We start from the raw sequence: 24,738 nt of genomic DNA, 5'->3' as shown, positions 1-24,738 counted from the left end.
TGTTTCGGAAACCTCAGGCTATAGAATTTAGTTCCCGATGCGTGCCGTGTTATCGAATTTTTTCAGGATCGACCGAACGTATTTACAGATGAAGTTCATTAATGCACTTTGTTTCTGATGGAAAAATATGTAGAGTGTCCATACTTTTTATCGATAACGTATTCCATGGAAATAGGATATTGAATCTAACGACGAGGTCAATGCTTTAATGAATATGGATCAGCGTATGAAAAAATATCGCTCGAAAATACGCCTTTCTATAGTAAAAGATTATTTTTCTCAATGTTAGCGCACACGACTGCTGCGTAGAAATTCCATATTCAGCGGATTATTATTTTTGTATTAAAAGTAATAGCTTTCCGACGTTACGTATCAAAATCGATTCATACATATCGTATCTCTCCGGCGAATTTTCCGCTAAATTAACTATTCTCTATGCAGCCACAGGTTACGCCTGTGTTCAGGCAATTTTTTCAATCATTTCCATTGTGTAACGTACGATAACACATCAACAGTGCGCGCGATATTAAACGTCGTCAGTCTGCGGAACTCGTCAAGAACCCGTAGCATCCCGCTGCTGTCTGTACTGTGCAGACACAATTAATTTCAGTCCGCGGACAACGTAATACACGCAATAATTCTATCTGATTATGTTTCTTACCCGGTTTCTTATCGTTTTTTTTTTCTTCTTTTTTTCTTTCATCTCCATGCTTCATTTTCTGCGTTAAGGACAATTTCTCTGGATTTGTGCGGAGAATGAGTTCACGCTCCTCTCATAAATCTTTGTCTCTCTCTCGAGCCTGAGAAGATCTGATTGGCGGCAATTTCCTCCGTGCTCTTTTCACCGTATCCTCTCCGTCAGTCGTTTGATCCTTCCTCCTCGGTTACGCGAGATAGTCGTGTGCGACTTTAAACTGTCGTCAAAATATCCATCTCCCGAGCGTCGCGTCGTCCGCGTCCACTCGCGTGACAATCCGCGACGATATCCGTTTAGAGCACACCGGAGACACTTCCGTCCAAGCTTCCGACCACCTTCCGCTCCTATCATCTTCCTCGAAATTAGCAGTAGCACCTGACGGATTCGCCACCGTAAATATCACGTGCAGATTTCGGTTTATTCAGCGATCTGCGAAGCGCAGACGTAGACGTAATTACGGTGCTGTCTTTCTTATCGCAGGAACTTCACGAAAACGCGAGCCATGTCGCGCTCGTAATGAGCTCTCCGTAGCGGCTTAAGGCGCTGCGACGGCTCGGCGAAGAAAGTTAGTTATTTACTCGCCCAGCACTCTGACAGCTCGTTTACGTACGCAACGCTATTTCATTTCCTAGACATTTCCGGATAGGCACTTTCGCGGGCAAACACATTAAGGCGTACTCGACTGCTGCTCTAGTTCTCCGCGGTGGCTCTTTCAGGATACTTGATTTTACGATCTCCGCCTCGACCTTCGATCCGCCTTCCTCCCTTCCTTCTTCGTCGTCGGAGTTAACTTCGTTTGATTGAGCCTTGCTCTCGCAAACACGTTAAATTTCGGACGATTTAATAATTTGCATGCGTAAATCCGCGCTTAAGATCTAAGCGATTTTTCCCGCCGCGAATCGAGTGCGGCAAACGGATGCGGCTTTCAGATGCATTGAGAGCGACCGCGAGCTATTTTTCTTTACACACACACACACACACACACATGTATATACAGGGTGTCCCATTTTTAATATTTATAAAAGATACGAAAAAAATGTTTCAGACAAAACTCATTTGGTTTGAAAGGGGACATAAGGCAGCGATATTATTTCGTTTACAGATGGCGCCATTTTCGAGATATTCACTAATCATCACTTTTCTTAAATGGAAATCCCAATTTTTTATCATATCATCTTTTTCTACCGATTAATTTGAACAACTTTCGTCTGAGACATTTTTTTATTTGCCTAACACTTTTCGAGATATTTATGGAAAACTTGGTTTCCTCCATAAAGAAAATTTTTATTCAATATTTAACTTGCGATATCTCGGTAGCTATTTGTCGGAAGAAAAAGTGGTACTGGACTTTTTACTCTATTTGGTCTCCAGAATATGCTGTTACAGTAGTGCTCTAATTTTCATTGACTTGATGATTTTGAAATTTCCAGAGATCATCAAGTCATCATTCGCTCTCTCTCTCTCTCTCTCTCTCTCTCTCTCTCTCTCTCTCTCTCTCTCTCTCTCTCTCTCTCTCTCTCTCTCTCTCTCTCTCTCTCTCTCTCTCTCTCTCTCTCTCTCTCTCTCTCTTTTTCTTAATATTTCCAATGAAGAATTGATCGGACACAATAGGCGCTACTTATATACATGGAATATAGTGTGTGCGTGAAAATACATTTCCCCAGACGTCTCCGGACGAACAAATATAGACTTAATTATCGAAAACCCATTGCGGTCGCTTGCGAGCCAGCCATTTCCGCGAGAAACGACCTCCGCTCTGGAACGGAGTCGAAGTAACTCACGTCGCATGTCCTAATAAAAACTGTTCTCGCCGTCGCGTGTGGAAAGATTTGTCCGGCGCTCAAGCGTGGTTTCGCTGCTGGCGAGGGGGCAGAAATTTGAGCTGCTACGTTTCCGCCCAAGGAATAATTGTCCGAGATTCCGGTCACGAGTCACCGGAACTGAAAGCCGTTAAGCCGGAACTAATTGAACTGTTGTTAAGGGGAGACGGTCAGAGGTGAACGCAAGGGTGCTGTAACTTGGGTATTATAGAGATTCCCTGACAGGGTAGCACCAAATCCCCGGTGATAGATCCCGCGACATGATAGCTCGCAATGCCCGGAATCATTAATACACTCGCTAAATTCTCGAGACGTCGGGGAGCGGGAGGTTACTACCGTATCGCGTGCATCGAAACATCGATATGGCGGGCCGATCGTACCTTCGACGAGCTTCGACGAATCGAGACCCAGTGTACCGCAGTGTATCGCAGTGTGTGCAATCGATATGCCCTTTCCGCTTTTTTCACGCAAAGGGATCTGTCGCCGCTTGTTCGTGGATTACACGAGGTTGCTTGATGGAGCGAGCTCTCGCAGTTTTTTTTTTTTTCAAGCACTCACGGTACATTTGAAAAATTAAAATATTTCGCAACTTTTAAATTAACACCGCGATGGGATTAAATATCTCAGATACATACGTACATATATATGACACCCGCGCGGTTCGCGATGAAAAAAAAAAGCCATTTTATCCGCATACGTTGAGAGTGAATGTTCTCATCAACGAGTCAGAAAAAAAGCGACGACGTAGGCAGGAATGTGTTGGAGGTGAAAACCGCACGTTTATTAAGCTGACTGATAACTATTTCAGCATAATCGAATGCGACTCGCGGTGGAAATTTAGTGCTCTTTTGTTATTAATTTGTTGCTGTATTCCCGATGTTGTTGCCCCAGTCGTTTCATTAAAAATAGAGTTTACAATTTGACGTAGAGAAAGATAGTTTGCGTCAGTTTAATAGTAAAGATAACACAGGTATGCAGAAAAATGTATAAAAATAATATTGTAATACCAATATTTATTCCATCTCTTATTTCCATCGCTACCAGCTGGCGATATGTATTACTTTTTAATTGTTTGTCAGCTTACACTTGATACAAGCGTTAGTTCTGCATCAATCTATCGAGCATTTTGAATTTCATATTTTCCTAACACGCAACGCTACGTCGATATGAATTGCATGGATCTATTTTGATTCTATATTAAATCCTTGTCACTTATATTTTGTCAGCTTGCTGACTCGACTGGTGTTTCTGCATCGATGTATCGCCACCTTTCGCAATTAATATTTCCCGAACGTATAAATCTATATCGATGCCGGTTGCACTTATCTTAATTATTTCGATTTTAGCTAATATTGTTATCATAGGTGTATCCATCGCATCGACACTTGTCGTTCCACATTTCCTGCACTGTTTCATTACTTTTGTTGATGATGAGCGAATAAGGTTGAAAATGAAACAAAAAATTGACAACAAAGTTGTATCAAGAATATTGTTCTTGTTTTCCTATTTCACAATTTTTTTGTACCGTTGTGCTTTTACCCATCTTTAATCTTAGCTAGCCTCGCCACATAATTTTTAACGGATCGGCTGGGGAGCGAAAATAAATCGGGGGAACAGAATTTCTATGTAAGTCGCGTTCGATTGTATCAAAATGACCATGTAAACTTAGTAATCGTGCGATTCACGGCGCGACAGACTTTTGTTTCGCGAGCTGGAGAAACATTTCCCGGCGGGAAACTCTTGACGGCTGGCAGTCACCTTCGTGGTTTGCGCTCGTCCGCGACAGAAGTAAACCACATCCTTGCATTCGCGAGGATGCAGCATTATTGTTGATGGATGCTGGCGTTACTTTCGAACGATGCGTGCGCGCGCGGTAAAGGTGCAAGAATGAAATAAGAACAAACGAGGGAACCATTTTGACCGAACGTGTGTGTACATGGCCGCTAACTGTGCGGCAGCGAGCAGAACCGACGAGGAAGAGGAAGAGGAAGAGGAAGAGGAAAAGGAAGAGGAAGAGGAAGAGATAGACCCAGAGAAAACGCCGTCGAAAACAAAAGGGCCTGGTGGCTTCCTGTTTCGCACTTTCTGTTCTGTGCGTTACTTCGCGCCATTCGCCGAGGGCGTGAATGCCAGTACTTTGGTAAATGCTCTTCGTCAGTTCGGTGCGAGACGTAGTTACAGGGAGATTTGCGCGGAAGAGGGTGGCGACCGCTCACGCATACACTTGTTCGAAGCGGAACGTCGCCGTTTTCGACCACTGTGAAACCTCACGCCAGACAGTTTGAGTCGTGTCTTCTATTTTACGCGTGTTTTGCGCGAGAAGCTGTGCGTGTGTGTGTGTGTGTGTGCGCGCGCGCGCGATTCTCGCGTTACGTCGTGTCGCGTACCGTAATCCCCGCGTGAGAAAATCATAAAGCGACAGGCGCAGACACGGCGTTGCCGTGTGGAACAAAACGGAGGATCCGTCTCGTCCTGTGCCTCTCTTTCTCATTCCCCCCTCTCTCTCTCTCTCTCTCTCTCTCTCTCTCTCTCTCTCTCTTTCGTATTGAATTCTCGTCGAGATTGGATTCTTTCGACCACGCGAGAGTTAATTGCATTGTGCGCGTCTGCACGAAGTCCCCGATCGCGCATGGTTCGCGTCGTTTTCTAATTCGGATTTATGAGCGCGACGTCGAAAGTCGCGCGACGGAGTGCAGTCCTCGTCCGGTGGGACAGATAATTGTTTTCCGCGCCGTTGTACCGGCGGCGGTGCATACGTCTGGCGCGGGGCGGACGAGCATCGTCGCGGAAAAAGCAGCCAGACGCCGTCGTCGAGAGCGAGGATGAGACGCGGCTGAAGTTCGCCGGCGGTGATGTACACGCGCGCACACACACACGCACGCACGCACGCACGCACGCACGCACGCACGCACGCACGCACGCACGCACGCACGCACGCACGCACGCACGCACGCACGCACGCCACGCACGCACGCACGCACGCACGCACGCACGCACGCACGCACGCACGCACGCACGCACGCACGCACGCACGCACGCACGCACGCACGCACGCACGCACGCACGCACGCACGCACGCACGCCCACGCACGCCCACGCACGCACCGCACGCACGCACGTACGCACGACGTACGCACGCATGCACGTACGCACGACGCACGCACGCACGCAGGCAAGCACGCAGACACGCGTTGCCCGAAAGAAAGGGCGTTGTCGGGGGCGTCTGGCTGGGCGTCTGGTCCCATTGTCCATGCACGCGGATGGGTTGGCTCTTTACTGAAATGCAAGCCTGAGTTTTTTTCCGAGGGGTGGAAGCGGAACGAGCGGAGCGTGCGGAACGCGGAGGGCGCGAGGACGGAGGCGAGTCGCCTAGGGGTGACTTGGCCGTCGCGACCCCCGGCGTGACCGACTCTTCGTCGTGCAGACGGCCGGCTAAGGGATGTGCAGGTATTTTCCGACCCCCGGTAGACCACGGAGCGGCGTCAATTCGCGCGCGTCACGCGCTGGCTTCTACCTTCGATTATCGCATGCGTCGCGTACGGCGTTTTAATGTTACACGAGACGGGAGGCAGAGGCGGCGGCGGCCGCCGCCGCTTCCATCGTTCCTCCTTTTTCCTCGATGTCGCGCGACGAAGCGGTACTTTTGAGAGCGGAGAGATACGCGACGGTTGATATTAATCTTAATGCGCGCGGCACACATCGAGCGCTACCGTGTTTTTTAATGGAATAGATTTCACGATAGTGACAGAGGGAGTAGCGTGAACCTTCGTACGAACCTCGTACTGTCGCGAAACAATATAATTTTGCGCACACGCGCGGCTGCGCTATATATAACGTTTAGCCTATACACGCTGCGCAGCTTCCCGCCTGTTTTATTCTAGAGACGCGCTGTACATCATCATAACGTGTAATTAATTTGCGCTACACACGGCGCGCGTTGTTTCACGTTGCCGGGCGTATGCGGCAACCGGCGCGCGGTATTTCGAGAAAGAACACGTTAAGTTTCTCCTCTGAATTTGCCGCGTTTCATCCTAGCTACAGGTTCTTACATTCGAATTTACGGCTTCCTGATTATTCTCGTAATTAGCGCGTACATCGCAGCGCGGAGGCGCTATTAAATCTTCACATCCGGGCGAAACCCGATCGGGTGCGAGACGTGTCTCTCTCTCTCTCTCCCTCTCTCTCTCTCTCTCTCTCTCTCTCTCTCTCTCTCTCTCTCGTGCCGCTACGTCGACGACGTTGCGCGAAACGCCGTAATGTTAGACGTTGAAACGTATTAGGTTCTAACGTCCTGTCTAATCGCGTCGTTTGACAGGAAACGTAGTTTCGGAAATATGGATAGCACGTCGCGCGCCGCGCGTAGCGTCGGGAGCAGCCGCAGCGCGGCATCGAACCGGCTGAGCTCTCGAGGGTAGATAGTCTCATCAATGAAGACTGAGAATGGAGGGGAATCATAGTCATGCCGCGCTATCCTCGTTCTATCTCTCCAAGTGGAATACGTGCAACTACTTCTTCGCGCGCACCTCCTCCATCGCGCGGCCCGGCCATCCGGGCGTCCTTCCCGTCGACTTTGCCTCCCCGCTGCCGCGCTTTCCTCATTCCGTCTCTCGGACGCGCTCTACGGCCACCAGAGGCGCGGCAGTTTTGCCGATTTAAGGTTGTCGAAGTTATAAAGCTTCTCAAGCGCTCCCTCGGGTTCGCAAGTTTCGCTGAAAGTCCTCCGTTCTCCGGCTACCCATTTCCTTCGCCCACACTCCTGTCTTGCAGCCTTTTTCCTCCACGATTACCTGCAACGTGTCAAAGGAGTAATTTTCCTGTTTCGTGCTTCAAGTTTCTCTCGGTTACTTACCTGTAAGCGAAGATAATGCTCGCTATATCTAGCTGCGCCATGGGAAAACCTTCGGGTTGTATCCTCGGGCCACGTGCTGGTATTGGGGTTACAAAGAAGAGAGAGAGAGAGAGAGGCGCTGTGCCCTCGTAAACACGAGTCTGTGTATATTTCGACATACCTTTCGCTCGATGGCTCATGTACGTTGTGTGTCAGTCGACTCGCAAGAGAATCGCGAGCTTTGTATGCTTGGAGATAGAGAAGTCGATGGAGAATCCGCTCGAGACACGTTGAGATCAGGTTGATATCGTGAGGCGTGAAAGTCAACGATCGATTTTCTCAATTTAAACGTTCATCGCGACATCTGAAAAACATTTTATGACTTAAGGTAAACGTCCCAATAGCCGGACACGTTACACTATCCAACCACTGTGAAAAAAAATATTTACTATTTATTTTAACAATAATGAATGAAAGCAATAATTATTGTAAAAAAAACGGCAATATTTGACGATTAGTTGGAAAAAGATATACCCAATTTGATACTTTTGTATTAAAATAAATTAAAATTAAAATAAAAATTAATTAAATAAATATGTACCTATGATTTGGCAAAATAATGGTCAATCGTTAATAAATTTATTAAGAGACAGCATCTATATTTATATTATTTCCCGTTAACACATACTAATTTTCTAATTGCGATCAAACACTGGGATAAATTATATCTGAATATTAGGCCGTAACCTATTTCAGTTGTCCGGTCATTCGTACATACAATGTGCTATATTACTTGTGTAAGTATTTCATTAATAACATTTATATAAAAACTATTCTTAATATTATATATTGTATTTTTTGTGACGACCTACGCTTAAACGTCTGGTTACTGGGACATTTACCTTACCTTCGAATGAAAACCGGTATCCATTTTTTTGTATGTTTATGTAGATAATTTTCTTATCCTTTTTCTTTTTGTAAAATTTATAGAAAAGAAAAAAGGGGATTTATCTCGTGAATAAATAAATAAATTATGCAGGTGTCGACGATTTAATCGTTACCCAGCTTATATCGTACTCGTTCGAATCGATATATCCATATATCGACTCGATTTGAATATGAACTAGATCATCAATAATCGGTCGACACCCCTGTATGATATCTTCTAGGTATCAAATTGATATATAGATATCGACACGGTATCGACAAAATATCCAAGGAATCTCGTCACTGCTGCGCGTCGATGTCGATAAATATCCAGTCTTTATTGAATCGAACATTGAAAACCTGAAGTATCATCATCGATTACACGGAAACGTCATATCGATTCGATCGCGAGCGAGCCCGAGTTGCAAAGCTGAGCATTCGGATACGGCCATTATTTACGCGGCCGCACGTACGCGGCTGCTTTTCAATTGAATTTCTCGCAAATCCACGAGACATGCCTGCCGTGACTGTCGTGAAGTAACGCAATGTGACGCTTTTTGTTCGCAGACATGCTGCCTACGATCGAACGTTGCTGGCTCATCGGGATAAGAATGCCGCTACCTCGGCAGAAGCGCGCGGTGTGACGATCGTCGGTTACATTGCGATGGGACGGTTGTTCTGAAGGAGAACGTGTGCAGCTGTGACAGTGCAAGCGCGTGGAATCGAGATTTCGCACTGGAGACTCACTGGTGCGTTACACCGCCGCCGTCGAGGACGAAGCGTTCGAGGATAATGGTGAGTGCGTCGATTCAGTATTTTCTATATCTCGGCCGTATCGCGGCGGCGGCGGCGGCGGCGGCGAGTCATTATTTTCCGTCGGGCGGTCTCCGGCGCCGGCGGTCGAGTGCGTTTGAATGTGAATTACCGGTTATTACCGCGGGCTTTTCCGTCACGGACGGATCAGGGACCGAGCCGAAGGATATTCGGCGGATATTACGGCTTTTGCAGCCCACCCACACCCCCCCCTCTCTCCTTCCGCCCCGCCGCCGCCGGCGCGAGCGCGCCGGACGCTCTCGGCCGCGCTCCGCCGGATTCTGTTCTCGGTCGTGGGGCGGTTTTTCAATTTGCCACTTCTTTCGCACCATTGTCCGTGCAATCCCGCGCTCGTTCCGCGCTTTCGCCCGAGCCCGATATCGAAGTTTCGGCAATTGATTTCTCCGCGCTTTTCGCCGAGCTTTTGGCGCCGGGGAATGTGAATGAAGCTCACGCAGCCGGATTTATATTCCGACGCGAATTAGAGGCGCGCCTGCCTTTGCCGCGATCATGTCGGACTGTATCCCCTGCGCGTAGAATACGGAATATCTTGACGGTAAAGAGAAACTTTCCTCCTCTCGCTCCCCCGATTACTCGAGTGTGATTACTACCCGCGTATTCATCTGACACTTCTCTCTCTCTCTCTCTCTCTCTCTCTCTCTCCCCCCTCTCTCTCTCTCTCAGAGCTCACTAGGAAAATGTGTTTTTTTCAAAGTTCGCCAATTTATTCTTCCCGAAACTGCAGATTTGCACCGTCACTCTCGGCGCTTCCCTATTGAGGTTTCTTCTCCACGTGTGTGTGCATAAATATACAACAAGATGCGACTACGTTCGTACGTATACGCGATTCGCTCGCGCGCGAGTTCATTGTAGGAATTGTAGGAATACTCAAAGGATTCGTGGCGTGAGATAAATACAAACGGCTATATGCATGGGCGTGCAACATTGAGTGATAAATACGGGTAAGACCGAGTTTTTCACGGCAGTGGCGAGATACGAGCGCCCGCTCGCTCGCGCCTAACACACGCGTGTTCGCCGCGCGCGCGCGCGCGGGCCCGGAGAAATGCATACGAAACGTCAAATGCACTCGGCGCAGTCCATCAAAATGCAAATGTCTTTTATCCGCGGTGGTAATATATGCGTCCGTCGAGAATCAGTATTCAGGCTGAGCGCGGGCTGATCCGCCCCTGCGGTACCGTGGCGCTTGAGCGCTGTGTGTGTGTGTGTGTGTGTGGCGCGCGCACGCTGTCGTGGTGCTGGGAGGTTACAATGGGGCGAAGTAACCCTCGAAAGAGATCGCGGCGCTCACAGCACTCCCCCGGCCAAATCTTTATTTTACGAGCGATCCGACGGATCAATGGCAACCTCGAAGACAGGCTCCGCATCGCGATTTTCAGGGCGGAACGAAATCGATTTTAATTGATATCAGTAGCCCGAGCGCGGCGCGGCCCCGGCTGCGTCGATGCGAATACCAGCCGCGCTTTATGTCAGCTCGTAAAGCAGATAAGCGGGATCCAATCTTATTTAAGTGCCTTGCACTCCCGCCGGCCGGTTTGTAGACCCCGAGAAAATGGCTCGCATTTACAGGACTGTTTCCTTAAGTGAACGCCTCGCTCAAGAATTCGTGATTCGGCTCGCGTAACGCGAGACGACGCGACGTAACGAGCGAGAGCGCGATCGGAAAAGGCCGTGACGTGGAAACGCGAATTCCGAGACGCGAATATTCTCTGTTGTCGCGACTCGAGCAGGCAACTGTCTAGCAGTTTGCTTATTAAGGGAGCGCTATCGCGTGTTCAGTAACAACCTCAATAATGGCCATGGATCTTCCAAAGCAGCCGACGAAAGCAGCGTTTACTTTCCATTTTCGGGATTGTTAGATACCTTCGTCGGGAAATGTAGATTTTCTCTCTCTCTCTCTCTCTCTCTCTCTCGTTACAGAGATTCTGAATGGGAAAGGAAGGCCCGTTGATTCTTTACTAACGCCAACTCGAGTCAGGCGTTCGAAAAAACGAATAATCGCGCGCTAAATTCAATTCAAACACTCGATGACGGACTCAGAAACGTCGTCGAAGGAAAAGAAACGAGGGAAGGAGAGATAGAGGGTGCGAGGGGGAGGGAGGGGAGAGAAGGTCACAGTTCGTCGGGAATTGCATGTATTTTTCACTGGCGTCGGCTGTGTGTGCGTTTGCATGTAAAAGGTAGTTCTTTGTACTGCCGTTTGTTATTAAATCCGTTGCGACGATTGTCTGAAGAGCTTTCCCGTTGAAGAGCCTGCGACAAAAACGCGCGGCGTTTCTTTTGTTGCGAGTGCTTAAATAGAATAAGATGTTATAGTCCCTTTCAACTGCGCATCGTAGCGTTAAACTAAGAACCGAGACTCTCTCTCGGAAAAAAGAGTTTTAAGATAATGTCTTAACGGCAGAGCGAATCCGCGAGCGTAATATTACGTTCTTTGCGAGAACGATGAGAGCCGGTAATACCATTGCGCCAGTCTTTTATTACCAATGTCTGCATTCCTTTACAATATTAATGAGCGGGATTGCGCGCGACGTTATAATGACGTTCTACGCGCAACGGAACGAACGTGTGCAAGCTCTCGGTTTTCGCGCTTTCCGCCGTGCATTTTACCATCGCGGCGAGCCCGAAACGCACGTTTCGACGGACTGATGCACTCGGCCGCCTCTCTCTCTCTCTCTGTGCAGCACTCGTAGGGAACAATTATCGAAACTTGGGAACAAGTCGTATTATGCCGACGTCAATAGTTGCGAATCACTTTCGCATAGGGATAACCGTAATTGCGTTTAATCAATCGCCCACTCACCGCTCGAGTACAACCAACCATCATAACGATGAGATTACAACGCGACCCGATACGGCCCACCGTCCGAATTACACAACGGGATTCATTCGAGATCAATCGTTTTGGGGGCAGTGATTGAAAAAAAAAAAAAGAGTGCGGCAGGAGATGTTCCGCGCGCAGCTCGCGCCGCTGAAACTTTCAACGAAATACCCGATTGCGTTCGGTTGGACGGTCCGGAACAATCGCGCCGTTTAACCGGACGCCGATAAAAAAAAAATGAGTTTCTGCGCCACCCCTCCGCCAGCCCCTTGCGGGAAGAGATATTCGGCCTCAACAAAATATCTCGCGTGCCTCTCTCCCCTCCTCGCTCCCGTCCCAGATTTATTCTAATTACGCTTTTTGCCAATTTAGTTTCGCATTATCGAGATATCGGCTCGTCCCACGGCACACGGTGCGTTGACCTTCCCGGAAAAGCGTCACTTGTGTGCCGCGATTATTTGCACGAGTCGCGCCGGCAACTGACGCCACCGACTCGTATTATCGATATTGGCGAAGTTTGTTTGCTAAACACACTCAATGAGATGTACATCGCGACAACAGACCGGTTATCCTCCCGTTATAATTTGCTGAAATTTTGTCGATTATCCGCTGTCCGTTTTCTCGACCGCACCGTTCATCGTAGTTCTCACGCGAGTCTGGTTGTACATTTTAATTTTGACACGCAAGTGGAGGATTTTTTTATAATTACGAATATAGCAAAGATCGGGATGAAGAGAGGGAGAGAGGGCGGGAGGAATTCTGTATCGAGATAGTCATCTATAAGAGCGCTTATACTCGCGGTACCTTTTTTTCCGGACTTGCTCCATTGTGCGTGATTGTTGCAAGTAACAGCCGGGGCCCGGGTGTGCCGACGTTTAAAATCAACGGCTGTAACGGAAGCCGTGTTTCGCGTAAGAAGCAACTCATGCGCGTGCAAAATCACCGCGCGAGCGCACGCTCACGGCGATACGGTAGCTACGGAGGCTATTTATTCGACTACGGCGACGGTTGTAGGCACGTTATAAAAAATTTGCATGCGCGAGCTCGCGCGGAATCGCGAGGGAGGTCTGCATACTAATAAGTTGCCGCGGGGCGCCGTTACGCGAAGAGGGAGCGAAGAAATTAAGAATGGAAACGCTGGTCAAACTGAGGGAAGTAGCTATACTTCAAATACAGAAGCTGCGAATGATAGGAGGAAATGAAAGCACCGGGGGCGGGGGGAAGGGCGAGCGCGCGCGCGGGCCAGGTAAAGACAAGAAGGTAAAGCAAACATCTTTATTTCTCGAGAAATTCGCGGGCGCGCGCGCGCCGGCCGGAACAAGGGCTCGCGGGCCGCTGTTTTTTCTCCCACCTTGTTAAAGAATTTTCCATTACAAGAGGTGCCTTATTACAAGAGGTCGGCAGCGATTACGCTGGTATTGTCCGGAAAGAGAATTATTCCGCCGAGTTAATCGGCGGATGTAACGCGGCGAAGGTAATACCGAGAGGGAGGGAGAGAGAGAGAGAGAGAGAGAGAGAGAGAGAGAGAGAGAGAGAGAGAGAGAGAGAGAGAGAGAGAGAAGGGGGGGGATCGCCGGAGAGTCGTGCATTCCTTTCGATATTTCGAGTAACGAGAATATTAATTGGAAAAACGCTCCTTCCCTTTCCGCCCGCTCTTTCTCGTAATCGCCGCTGCGCCTTCGCTTTATCAGGAATTGTGATATCGCGCGTGGATTATGGCGAAATTGTGGGAAATCGCTAAGAGGGCGCGCGAGCGCCGCGCTTCGAACACCCTCCCGCGCGATGTAATTGGCAATAATGGGACCGTGTATGTATCGAGTGCGAGAGATTTACCTTTATGCATCCATGGTTACTATGGAGTCATTTACAGTGACCTCCCCCTCCCCCCCCCCCTCGCACGCTATTACTAACCGTGCGTCGGCAATAATGGATGGGCGGGCGCTCGGACTCAAATCATTGGATTGATGGAGTACACAATTGTGCTGGCGTAAACCTTTGGATTATCTTCCAGGCGAGCTTGCCCCGCTCTCGCGCAACGTTGCGTTTGCACGCCGACGGAAATCCATTTCTCTATAATATCCGTAATCTCTAGTATTTTCAGCCGTTTCTCTCTCTCTCTCTCTCTCTCTCTCTCTCTCTGTAATTTCTAAGGTGCGTCCCATGAGAAATGAGTTTATTAAGCATCTCGTTACACGCGTATCCAGCTTTTCATCGCTCTGCGATTTGAATGAGATGTTGATGAAATAACAACGGTATATTCATAGAATCCGGTGGAGAGAGGAGGTGCGAGGTCGACAAACAGGCAGTCGTCCGGGTACAAAGGAAGACGTGTATTCGAGCCGGCATATTTATCCGTTCGCGACGGAACAGGTTGACGCGCGCGCGCGTGCGGACAGAGACTTTTAATTATTTATTCTTTCGGGAGAGACGCTGCATTTTACGCGGCGTATCGCGCAACGTTACGTGCTCATAGCGCAGAGAGATACGCGAAATATTGCTTCAGCGATAGCGCGATTCCGAGACGAATATCTATTAACCCCCTCGGAAAGCGTACACCCTCGTTCTCGTTTGCAAAATTTATGCGATTCCCGAAATGTCTGACTCCCTCGGACCTCGGTGCCGTCGGTACGTGAGATACAACGCAAAGGGCCGCGCGCGTTGCCCCCTCCCCACGGCACTTTCGTTATTACCCCGCTGTGATGCCGGTGGCGGTCGGCCGTCTATCGATCGAACGGGTGAGAATGGCACTCCGCCGGCTAGATACTTATCGTTGTCCCTTCCGAGCCGGTTCCCGCACGGCGCAGACGAATATTACTTGTCCGCACGTGTCCGTAGGGCGCGCGGTATTATAAAGTCCCGATCCTTTAACAACAGCCGTCGCAGGCCGCACGGGAAGCGCGAGAAACGGGAGAAACCGACGACAGGGGGGAGGGGGGAGGAAGGTGAGAGAGGCCGACGAAAAGAATCGTTGGCGTATCGCCGGCAAGTTGTCGGTGTCCTTTCGCGGCCTTCTCATTTGCCTCATCCGCAACCGGAGTGATCAACGGCAACTGATAGCCACACCTCACCGAAGGGATTTTAATGTCGAGCTGACTCAGCGCGCACGCATTTGCCCGGAAAGCAATAAAGCTAAGTGTAAACAGGAGTCTCCGCGCTGGGCCACCAGCGCTCGAGGATGGGGTTACACCTTTCTTCCGCTTCTCTCGCCTAGAGCGCTACACGTGTAGCGAGCGTGCAAAACTATTCATGCGCGGGGATTCTCTCTCTCTCTCTCTCTCTCTCTCTTTTTCTTTTTTTTTTCCAAAGGTCAGGGCGTAAGGTTACTCAGAAGCCTGTCACTCTGTGAAGTGCTAATCTGAGTATCGCGAACACCTGCACTTGCCGCGCGGATTCCTTCCTCTCTCTCTCTCTCTCTCTCTCTCTCTCTCTCTTTGCCGTTCTTTCTTCGCGCTCTTTTTCCGCTTTTCCTTTCCGCTTACGGGACGAACAATAGCCGGGTATCACTCGGAGTTTGTTCCGCGTGAGGCTTTTTCGGGCTGGTTTACGCGTTGTTTTGCGGAGTTAATGCGCGCGGTGGATACGCGCCGAAACTTCGGAACGCTTTTAGCGGACGGAGAAAAACGCGGGACATGCAAGACGCATAAATATGGTCCCTTGTTCAGCAACGTTAGGAGCTTATCGTTATTCCGCACACGTTGGCCGTTCGTCGCAGCCCACAGGCAGGCACTAACTATTTACGTTACGAGTCGTCCAAGAACCTCTCTCGGTAGATAAACAGCGAGGAGGAAACGGCCACCGCCATCGCCACCCTACGTAGCTCACCTCTCGATGGCTGTAAGCATTTAATTTGCATAGAAACGCGACTAACTTTGGCTATTAAACGTTCCCCGCCTCGAGGCTCGCGCCAGGTTTCAATTACCAGAATGGCAAATCTTGAAGACGCCCCCTTCATCTTCTCAAGGCTGTCGATTAAGCGCGCATCGGGTCCCGCAGATGATAGATTCATCTTTCCGTATCTTGTCGTTGGCGAGCTTCTCCTTTTCACTTCACAGTGTGATTATCCACTTGATAAAAACGAAATACGTTCAACGCGAGGCTGACTGACGCCGCCGGTTTCAAGCTCCGTTGCTCCGCAAAAGAAGCCTCAGTCGTGGGAGAGGGAATAATTACGAGGTGCTGAAAGAGCGACGCGGGTGGTGAGAATTCTGTTTTGGGCTTGACTGTTGTATATGTTTTCTTTTTTTCTTTTTTCTTTCTTTTCGTCGCTTCTCTCTCTCTCTCTCTCTCTCTCCGCTCTCGGCACACTTTCCTCAGCTTACGGTGACATTTTCGTCCGCGCGATTTACATCGAGCGCGGTCGAGTCGGTGAAGCGCGAGGACCGTTTGACAAGTAAATTGCGAAAGTCGGCCACTTCGTTAGGATGATTTGAACGCGCGATCGCATTGAAGTCGAGTGCTCGCGAGCGAACGAACGAACGAACGAACGAATGAGCGAGCGAGCGCGCGCGGCACCTTTCACACCGCATTGCGCGTGCACTTTCCCGCTTGCGACTTGGGCGCTTATTCACGCTCTTGGCGAAAACGTTCCGCAGCCGCATCGCGTAGCCGTGCACTTGCACCGGCTGTTCCCCGCCACCGCAGGTAGCAGCCACCGCGATGGCTCTTTTCACGAGCCACTTTCCATCATTCCTTATCGCCCGACGCATCTGCGGCCTCATTTGCAGCCATGCATGGGCGCCCAGCTACTTCTTTCTCTATCTTCCGGCTCCCGTCTTCACTCTTTCGATAGCGTCTCCGGCGTCGTGCCCCTTTGAATCCCCGCTGCCTTTCGGCGAGATCTCGGTCAGAAAAGTGTTGTCTTCTCGTCCACTGCGAGACTCCTCCCGGCAACGGCATGGAACGTGTGTGTGTGTGTGTGTGTGTGTGCGTGTGCGTGTGTGTGCCCGCAGCAACGTTCCGTCTAGCCGTCTCTCTTTTTTTTTTATTTTTGTCTTCTCTCCCTCTCCCTTTAGTCGTGCTTATCCGCGCATTGATCGTCCGTCCTTTTCTTTGAATATGTGCCGCAAATAAACGAGTCGTTTCGCTGGAAATTCGATGCAATTTCCTCGCGGTCTTAGTCGCGTCGGATTAAATTACCTATTTGCTGGCACACTGCGCTCCTATTCAAATGCCGAGACGCTCTCATGAATTACGCGAAGTTCGCTTCGGAGACGGGATGGTTACGCTGCCGCGTAAGAAAAAAAAGGCTCGATTTGCATGTGCAATTTCCTGCGGGGCAACGAACGCACGTGCGCAACCTACGGCCGTCGCTGCTGTCTCTTTCTCTTTCTCTCCCTCCCCCCTTCTCACTCTCTCTCTCTCTCTCTCTCTCTCTCTCTCTCTCTCTCTCTCTCTCTCTCTCTCTCTCTCTCTCTCTCTCTCTCTCTCTCTCTCTCTCTCTTTCACCGTGCGCGCGTTCAGAGAATGGAACGTATTTCTAATGTAATCGGCGTGCCGTTTTACGTTCGCGAAGCGCAATTGCCGTCTAGCTTTTCTACGCTTCCGTGAATACCGCGCCGGGGATGTAAAACGCGCTCATTACGTTTATTACGGGAAACGACAGTCTTACATTAATTCCGGCGAAATGATCGGTAATGTCGGACCAGCGGTGAATTCCTGAAGGTTATTCCTACGAATTCCAAGCATCTTTCGGCTAGCGAGTAGCGTTACTCAGCGGCAACTGATTTGTCTCTGGATATATTGTAAGATGAGGCAGCGAAAAGTGCGCGGGAATGACAAGTTTATACGCTCATTTATGAATGAAACGTTAAATATAAAAAGATATAAGATATAAAGATATATGAAAGTATGAGAGAAACAATATAAAATATACCGCGATTCGTGTGTTGGCTTTTACCTGTGATTGTAGTGGAAAAAGTTGCAGCTGTGAGGTGAAGTTGCGATTTCGGCTGCGGTAAAATGCGGGTGTATTTTCTCTCTACGTGGTTTTACAGACTAAAATAACCGCTCTCTTTTGCGATGACGATGTGTATATATATATACATACATATACATACAATATATATGCATCATATATATATATATATATATATATGTTCATATGTGTGTATATACGTATATACGTATATATGTATATGAAATATTTCCACTTATTTTTATGATTTCGCGCATAGCAGTGATATTTTTAGAATTAGACAGTCTTTGCGATAATAGAGAGCAAACGCATATTTGCCTGGCGGAAGCAACGTTCGGGGCATTCGTATTTGAGATGCAAATCTCCGGCTGTCGATATCCACAGTATTTCGAATAATCCGACTTTAAATTGGAACTGTCAGCGGCGAACACGTGAATTCGTCGTGTTGTTTTAATTAATTAAAACGACTCTTTCCGGGCGCTTTCTATGCGCGCAGCTTTGCATAATGACGAATTGGTGCCCGTTAAAATCGCCGTTCAGTTAACGCACGATCGATCCATCCTCGGCGAAGCTGCGGCGAATGTATTGTCGGCGGTTGGAGGCGTTTCAGAAGCGTAGAAATTAAATCGTAACAATTAATTTTGCCTTTGTATGAGCGCGAAGACAATTTATTCCCATGCTTCCGACGGTCGCCGCGCCGGTAGCTTCGCCGAGATAACGTCGATTGAATCGCGCCAGTCCCCCCCCTCCTCCCCCTTTGACTCCTTGCCCCACAGAGGGCAAAACGTGCGCGTTAAATCATACAAAGCTTCTCGTATCCCATCTGATATTTCTTCCTTCGGCGGTCGTACACAAGGGTTCTCTCTCCAGAGTGATTGAGAGAGAGAGAGAGAGGGAGAGAACAAAAAAGCACCGCGGGACGTCGAGAGTACGCGGAAATATTCGGATTACGATAATTTCTGCCGCGCGCCCCCTCGCGAGAGGACGCGCGTGGCTTTATGCACGTCGCGAAAATAGCTTTACATATATCAAACACTGGAAATTCAACAAGGGTGAGCCGCTGCTGCTGCCGATCGCGAGCCCACATGGGGTGGATACTCGCGCGACGCACTAGCGAGCGCGAGCGCGAGTCGCGCAAGCATCCGAACTTTTTGTCGACGCGTCGAGCCGTGGGCGCGCGTCGCAAGTTTCTCCTTTTCCCTTTCTTTTTTCCTCCCTCCAACGGCGAACTTAGTCGATTAGGGAAAGCGAAAGTCCGCGGGCGACTCACGAACGACGCACGTGCATCCATCCCGAATGAGAGTCGCGCACAACGCCGTGGTCGTACTTTACGACCCCCTCCGCTGCCTCCCCCGCCCCTCGTGCGCTACATCGCGCGTCTCGCGACGTGCTCCTTTGCGGAGTCGCGCGCGGAGAACTGAGGTTTGCTTTAAATATTCATCCCGCGCGAGGATCCTGCCCGCTGTGTCTCGCTTGCTCGGGTTTAATGTTCCACGTTATTCCAGACGCTGTCCCGCTTTTTAAGGAGCCTCGGCCTTTTTCCCGCTTGCCGGCTTCAGAAGGAGCGGCATGCGAGCCTGAACCGCCGCCGTGGGCACCCTCCAGCTACAGATTTAATATTTGTTCGTACGAGAGAGCACACTGCGCGCAGTGTTCAAATGAGGTGCACGAGCGCTCATTTCCTTGCGCATTTTCTTCTTCCTCGGCTAATGCGAAGAGGAACTTCTCGCCAAGAAGAGGCCGCTTGCGCGGGCCTTTTCTCCTTGTGTATTCTCTTTCTCTCTCTCTCTCTCTCTCGCTCTCTCTCGCTCGCTCCTGCATCGCAGACAATCGCTGCTGCTCGGATAACGCGTCGGCGTAATATCGGACGTTCGTATTGATCAAACGGATGTATAATTAATTTGACGGGCGCAGGGTCATCGGATAGAACTCGCACGCAATAAATGAGCATAGTTGATGTCGCGTTAATTGCAATCAATGGCATTAATTGCCCGGCAGGGGGTATCGCGCGGCAGGATACAAAAATCACATGCGCGCGCGCGCGCGCGCGCATCGGCTGCTTGTCGCTTATCGACCCGACATGATCGGCTCCGGATTCGGCCGGGCTTTTGCTGTAACTCCGGAGACTGCTGCATTCTTAACTCGGGGCGTCTTATCAATAATACGTTACAACTCCCAGGCACGATTCTTCTTTCCGATTCCACCTTCGCTCGCAGTTTGCGCGGACACGTTGTTCGCCGAATTCTCCCTCGGCTGCCTTTCCTCCCGCGGCTGGCTCTCGTGCTCTCGTGAAATATCAAACTCGTCCCGTGCTCGCTCAATCTTTTTGATCTTCGCGGAGTCCCGACGTTACGAGCGTACTACGCGTGTACTACACGTATACTCGCGAGTGCAGGTACATGCAGGCTCGCGAGGAACGAGAACGAACACCCCGCCCAGCCGTTCGGCAAGCCGCACGAATTTCTCTCGCGCACAGCGAGGCGCGTAATCGAGAACAGCGGGTTCAGGTGCGCAGCCCGATCGGAAGGCGCGCGACCGACCCATTGACACGTAGCGACCGTTAAAGGGAGCGGGAAACCGCGTTTCAAAGGAACCGTTATTTCGGCGTGGTACGACGACGGTAACATTACCGAGTTGGTGGTTCCGCCGGGTTAGTCGCTTCCGCGATCGCCGAATCGCCGTGTCGGGGGGAGGGGGGGGCACACACCAGCCGGGCCCTTTTATATCCAGTCCTGCTCCTCCAGCGGCCCTCGTAACTGCGATCAACCGTACATTGCCAGTGGCTATAAAAGTAACTACTCCGACGTTGTAAGCGCCCGCCGGGCGCTTGTACGCCGCTTGTAATTCGAATCCTCTGACGACAAGCGAACAGAAAGAGAGAAAGAGGGGGGGAGAGAGAGAGAAAGAGAGAGAGAGAGAGAGAGAGAGAGAGGGAAAGGAGAAGCGAGCGCTGCGTTAAATACTTTGCCGAGATAAATTAAAGCGCTCGGGATGCTTTCGGGGACGACGCGAATGGACGCAGAGTTTACGACCGGGTTTTAGCATTGGCCGATCTTGACACAGTCGCGAGATTAGTCGACGATGCGAGCCAGAGTTGCAGCTCGCGGATTCCTCGTTCTGTGAGTGCACGCGTACACCGAGAAAAATCGAGGAGAGACAGCGCGATCGCCGGCATCGGGCGCTACGCGAAATTTCGAATGTTATAATTCGACCGCTGAGAGGACACCGCGCGACTGCCTATCGATCTGTCGAGATATGACGGTCGATTCGTCTTCATAATTTAATTATTAATAGCCGTGCACACACACACACACACACACACACATCTTCTCTGACGACGGCACGTGGCTGAGAGCGACGATTGTCGGCAATTGCCGCTCAGAGGTCGAGTTGGGTCCGTGGGGATGGTAATGGGCGAAGGTAAAGGGCGGGAGAGAGAGAGAGAGAGAGAGAGAGAAGGGGGGGGAAGTCGCAAGTTACGAGAGAAGTTTCGGTCATTGCGTGAATCGCGGCCATGAATTCGCGCTCAGCCGCAACGTCGGGATTAGCGGGCGGAATGATATCCTCTCGTGCGGGATTATTATTCTTATTTCGTGCGAGCCGCTCGGCCTGCGCTGCTCCCGGACAGTCGCCAGTTAGCCACGAACGGCCACGAAGACGGCAAGTAACGTCGACTCTCGCGATACTCCCACTACGGAAGGAAGGAAGGAAGGAAGGAAGCCCGTTATCTGCAGGCGGTGCCCGAAAGCTCGCCGAATCGGATTCCATTCTCTCTCTCTCTCTCTCTCTCTCTCTCGCGCGCGCGCTGCATCCCCGTCGCCGCTACTTTCTCATTTCCCACGTACTTCCCTGCTCTCCATCTGTCTTGATTTGTCTCTTTCGGCTCGCGTCGTGTGCCGCTCGACGATATGCAAAATTGCCGCGTATCCACGGCCGAGGACTCCCGCGGACTCATCCGTAAAGATAAAAGCACCCGCGAGATTGGCCGCAATCTCGGGCATCTAATAAAGCAAAGTCCCGTATGCGTCGTGTCGCTCCTCTTTGCCGTGCGTTGCTCCAGAAGAGAATTCTCGCACGAAAGCCGGGAATTAATTGGGCATGACCACCGGGATATCGACCCTCGTTTCTTCCGTTTCCCGCCGCCTCCGGTAATCGAGGGTCACTACGCTGACGCATTTCCACCCTTGCCACTCGAGGGAGCGTAATCTTGGGGCGCGGCCGGCCGCTGCTCTCGTGCGTCTCTTGTATATTCCACTTTTTTTTTAATTTTCTTACACGCACACGTACACACATAGACACACGTGCTCGTAAAGATCGGCGGATAGCACGGTCGTAAACGGGATTCGTATTCGTAAACCGGTTAATCAGGTAGTTTAATCGCTACGCGATCCGCGTGTCGCTTACGTGCCGGTCGCCTCTTTTTCTGGCTTTAGCGTGGCTTAAAGCGTTTCGCTTAAATTCTTAGCGGCGCTCTATGCTAACGCCGGCCGGTTTATCGGCCTAATAACGGCGGTGTGTACGTGCCGCGAGCGCGACTCGCCGAGATTACGGCACGTTCCCCGTCGGTGCTTCCGAAGTCCGAAGTGCGCCGCTCTCTTTCCGCCTCGCCGGGATGGGAACGCGCGCGCGCGTTTCGTCGGCGCCAAGCCCGGCACCGTTAGTTGGTCAAGGCCGCGTTCATCCGAATTTCATTCCACTGCGCGATCGCGACTGGAGGTGTACACCGTGTAGCAGCCGCCCCGTGTGTTTCAGTCACCGACCCGCCACGCAGCTACCGGCAAGCCCCGATCAATACAACCCCAAACCTCCGACCTCCGCGTATTTCCAAAGCCGGTTTACCGAGTCGACCGACGGGAAAACGCCCGCGCTGCCGGCGCGCCAAGTCTCGATTTCAAGAGCCGCGTGCTGCTACGTCTCGCACGTCTCGTTACCGTAAATGCATCGCCGCCGTTACCTGTTACACGCCACGGCGACTCGCCGCTGTATTTTCACTCCGGCGCGGCGCGGGCGGGCCACCGCGCTCCTTCTCAATGAGCGCGATGGGGATGCTTATCTCTCCATCTGATACCCCGCTCGCTCGCACAATTACGGTACCTGACGCAGCGGAGAGGATCGGTCGGAATTACAGAAATGACAGCGTGCGCGGGCTTTGATGTCACGCCGATTCGCCGGGAACTCATATCTGGGAGCTTTGAAAATCCGAGAATCTCCTCTCCTTCCTCCCTTTCTCCCTCCCTCCCTCTCTCTCTCTCTTTCTCTCTCTCTCTCTCTCTTTATCTTTCTCTCTCTCTCGCGCGCGCGCGCGCGCGCGAAATGTTATCGCCGGGCTAGAGAGAGGGCGAAAGAGAGACGGGCGGCAAAGGGGAACGCGGCGACGGCAATACGAGACTTTTCGGAAACTCGAGCCCGCCGCGAGATATCCGAGAGATGTTCCGCACACGCATCTCCGCGACGACGCACGTACGTACGTTTTCGCCAGACACGTGTAAATCCCGTGAAAGCGCGCGGTATCACATGTTTCAAAGATTCTGCACTTTTCCACTCGTACTCCGACAATTACTCGAGCGCGTTGTATCGTAAGTAAGCACCGTCGAGGCTGAAATCGCGGCTGCGATCTCTTCACGCCGCTCTCTCTCTCTCGCTCTCTCTCTCTTTCTCTCCCTCTCCCTCTCTCTCTCCCTCCCTCTTTCGCGCGCGCACTTTCGGCAATAAAATGTCGGACGTAACAGTAGCAACGGGGCGTTTCGTGTTTCGTCTCTTTTCTCGTGAAAATGAAACGACGCTCTTTAAGCGTACGCGCAATTAAGTCCCAGTAACGAGCTCTTTTAAATTAACTTATCGCGTAGATGTCCCTTCCCTCCCCCCTCTCTCTTTCTCTCTTTCTCTCTTTCTCTCTCTCTCTCTCTCTCTCATGTATAAACACGCATACATGTGCAGGCGCGCGCGTCCGCGTGTGCGCGGCGAATCCGTGGCCACATAGGAAGCCGTAAATAACTTTCAGAGCTGTGTTTTCCCGTCGTATATCAGTGCAAGGTGTGTGCATACGACGCTCGCGTTACGCCGGTGCATACGTAAACGCGCACTCTGTTCGCGCGATAGACCATCGCGTGAAATAGGATTGCATCTCGATGCACCGGCTGCCGAAGCGCGAGAGCGCGAGCGCAATTTGGCCGCTTGAAAAAAATATATATATATGTGTGTGTGTGTGTGTGAGCGAAATGCACTTCCCGCTCGGAAGGTCATCGACCCACCACGTCGTTGAAAATCTTTCGGTCTCTCTTTCTCAGTAACGCGCTATCGAGTTCTCTTTCTCTCTTGGTCTTTTGCTCGCTCGCCTTCCCGTCGACCACCGCAAGCCGGAAGTATGCTGAAAACTTTCGTTGGCGTGATGAAATACGCGCACACACCGGTGATTAGTGGAGTTTTCTCTTAAGCGTTGCCGCGCGCGCATCACGTGTCCCTTTCCCTTGTTCATCAGCCGAAACTTTTGATGAAAGCTGTAATTATCCGTCGGATCGATCGCTTTGCTTGTGCCCGCGAGGGAAAGTTAAATAAATGGCTCGCGCGATAAACAACAGTAGAGCGGTTATTATCCGCGGTTCTAGTCGTGTGAATTTCCTCCTCTGTGCTCCTCGTTACATTCAAGGATATTGCGCTCGTGTTGACGCCGTCGATTGAAATTTTCGTTCCTCATTAGTTTCGCAAATTGAAAAATTTGAGCAACTAATGAGGCTGTTTGAAATAACGCTGTATAGGTTATCATGTTTGCAAACCGCTAATAGCGGCGGCTCAAACAGCTCACTACCGTTTTGTCGAAATGGTAATTATTTTTATTTAAGAATCGCTATTTTACATGACCTATTAATAGCCCGTGACGACGAGTTTTCTCGCATCGAAATT

General features: G+C 50.5%; 1 protein-coding gene across 2 annotated transcripts in view; it reads left to right on the top strand.

Moving 5' to 3' along the window:
- The window catches only part of Sema2a (Semaphorin 2a), a 430,460-nt gene that overhangs the window by 95,537 nt on the left and 310,185 nt on the right, over positions 1-24,738 (top strand). For both annotated transcript variants that reach the window (XM_011153982.2, XM_025297934.1), the window contains exon 2: positions 8,840-9,069. In XM_011153982.2, the coding sequence (XP_011152284.2) occupies positions 9,065-9,069 (5 nt within the window). In that variant the 5' untranslated portion in view covers positions 8,840-9,064. The remainder of the gene's footprint in view (positions 1-8,839; positions 9,070-24,738) is intronic.

This window comes from Harpegnathos saltator, unplaced genomic scaffold, assembly GCF_003227715.2.
Source record: "Harpegnathos saltator strain DR-91 unplaced genomic scaffold, Hsal_v8.6 scaffold2, whole genome shotgun sequence".
Lineage (NCBI taxonomy): Eukaryota > Metazoa > Arthropoda > Insecta > Hymenoptera > Formicidae > Harpegnathos > Harpegnathos saltator.
This window is presented reverse-complemented; position numbering and strand designations above follow the sequence as displayed.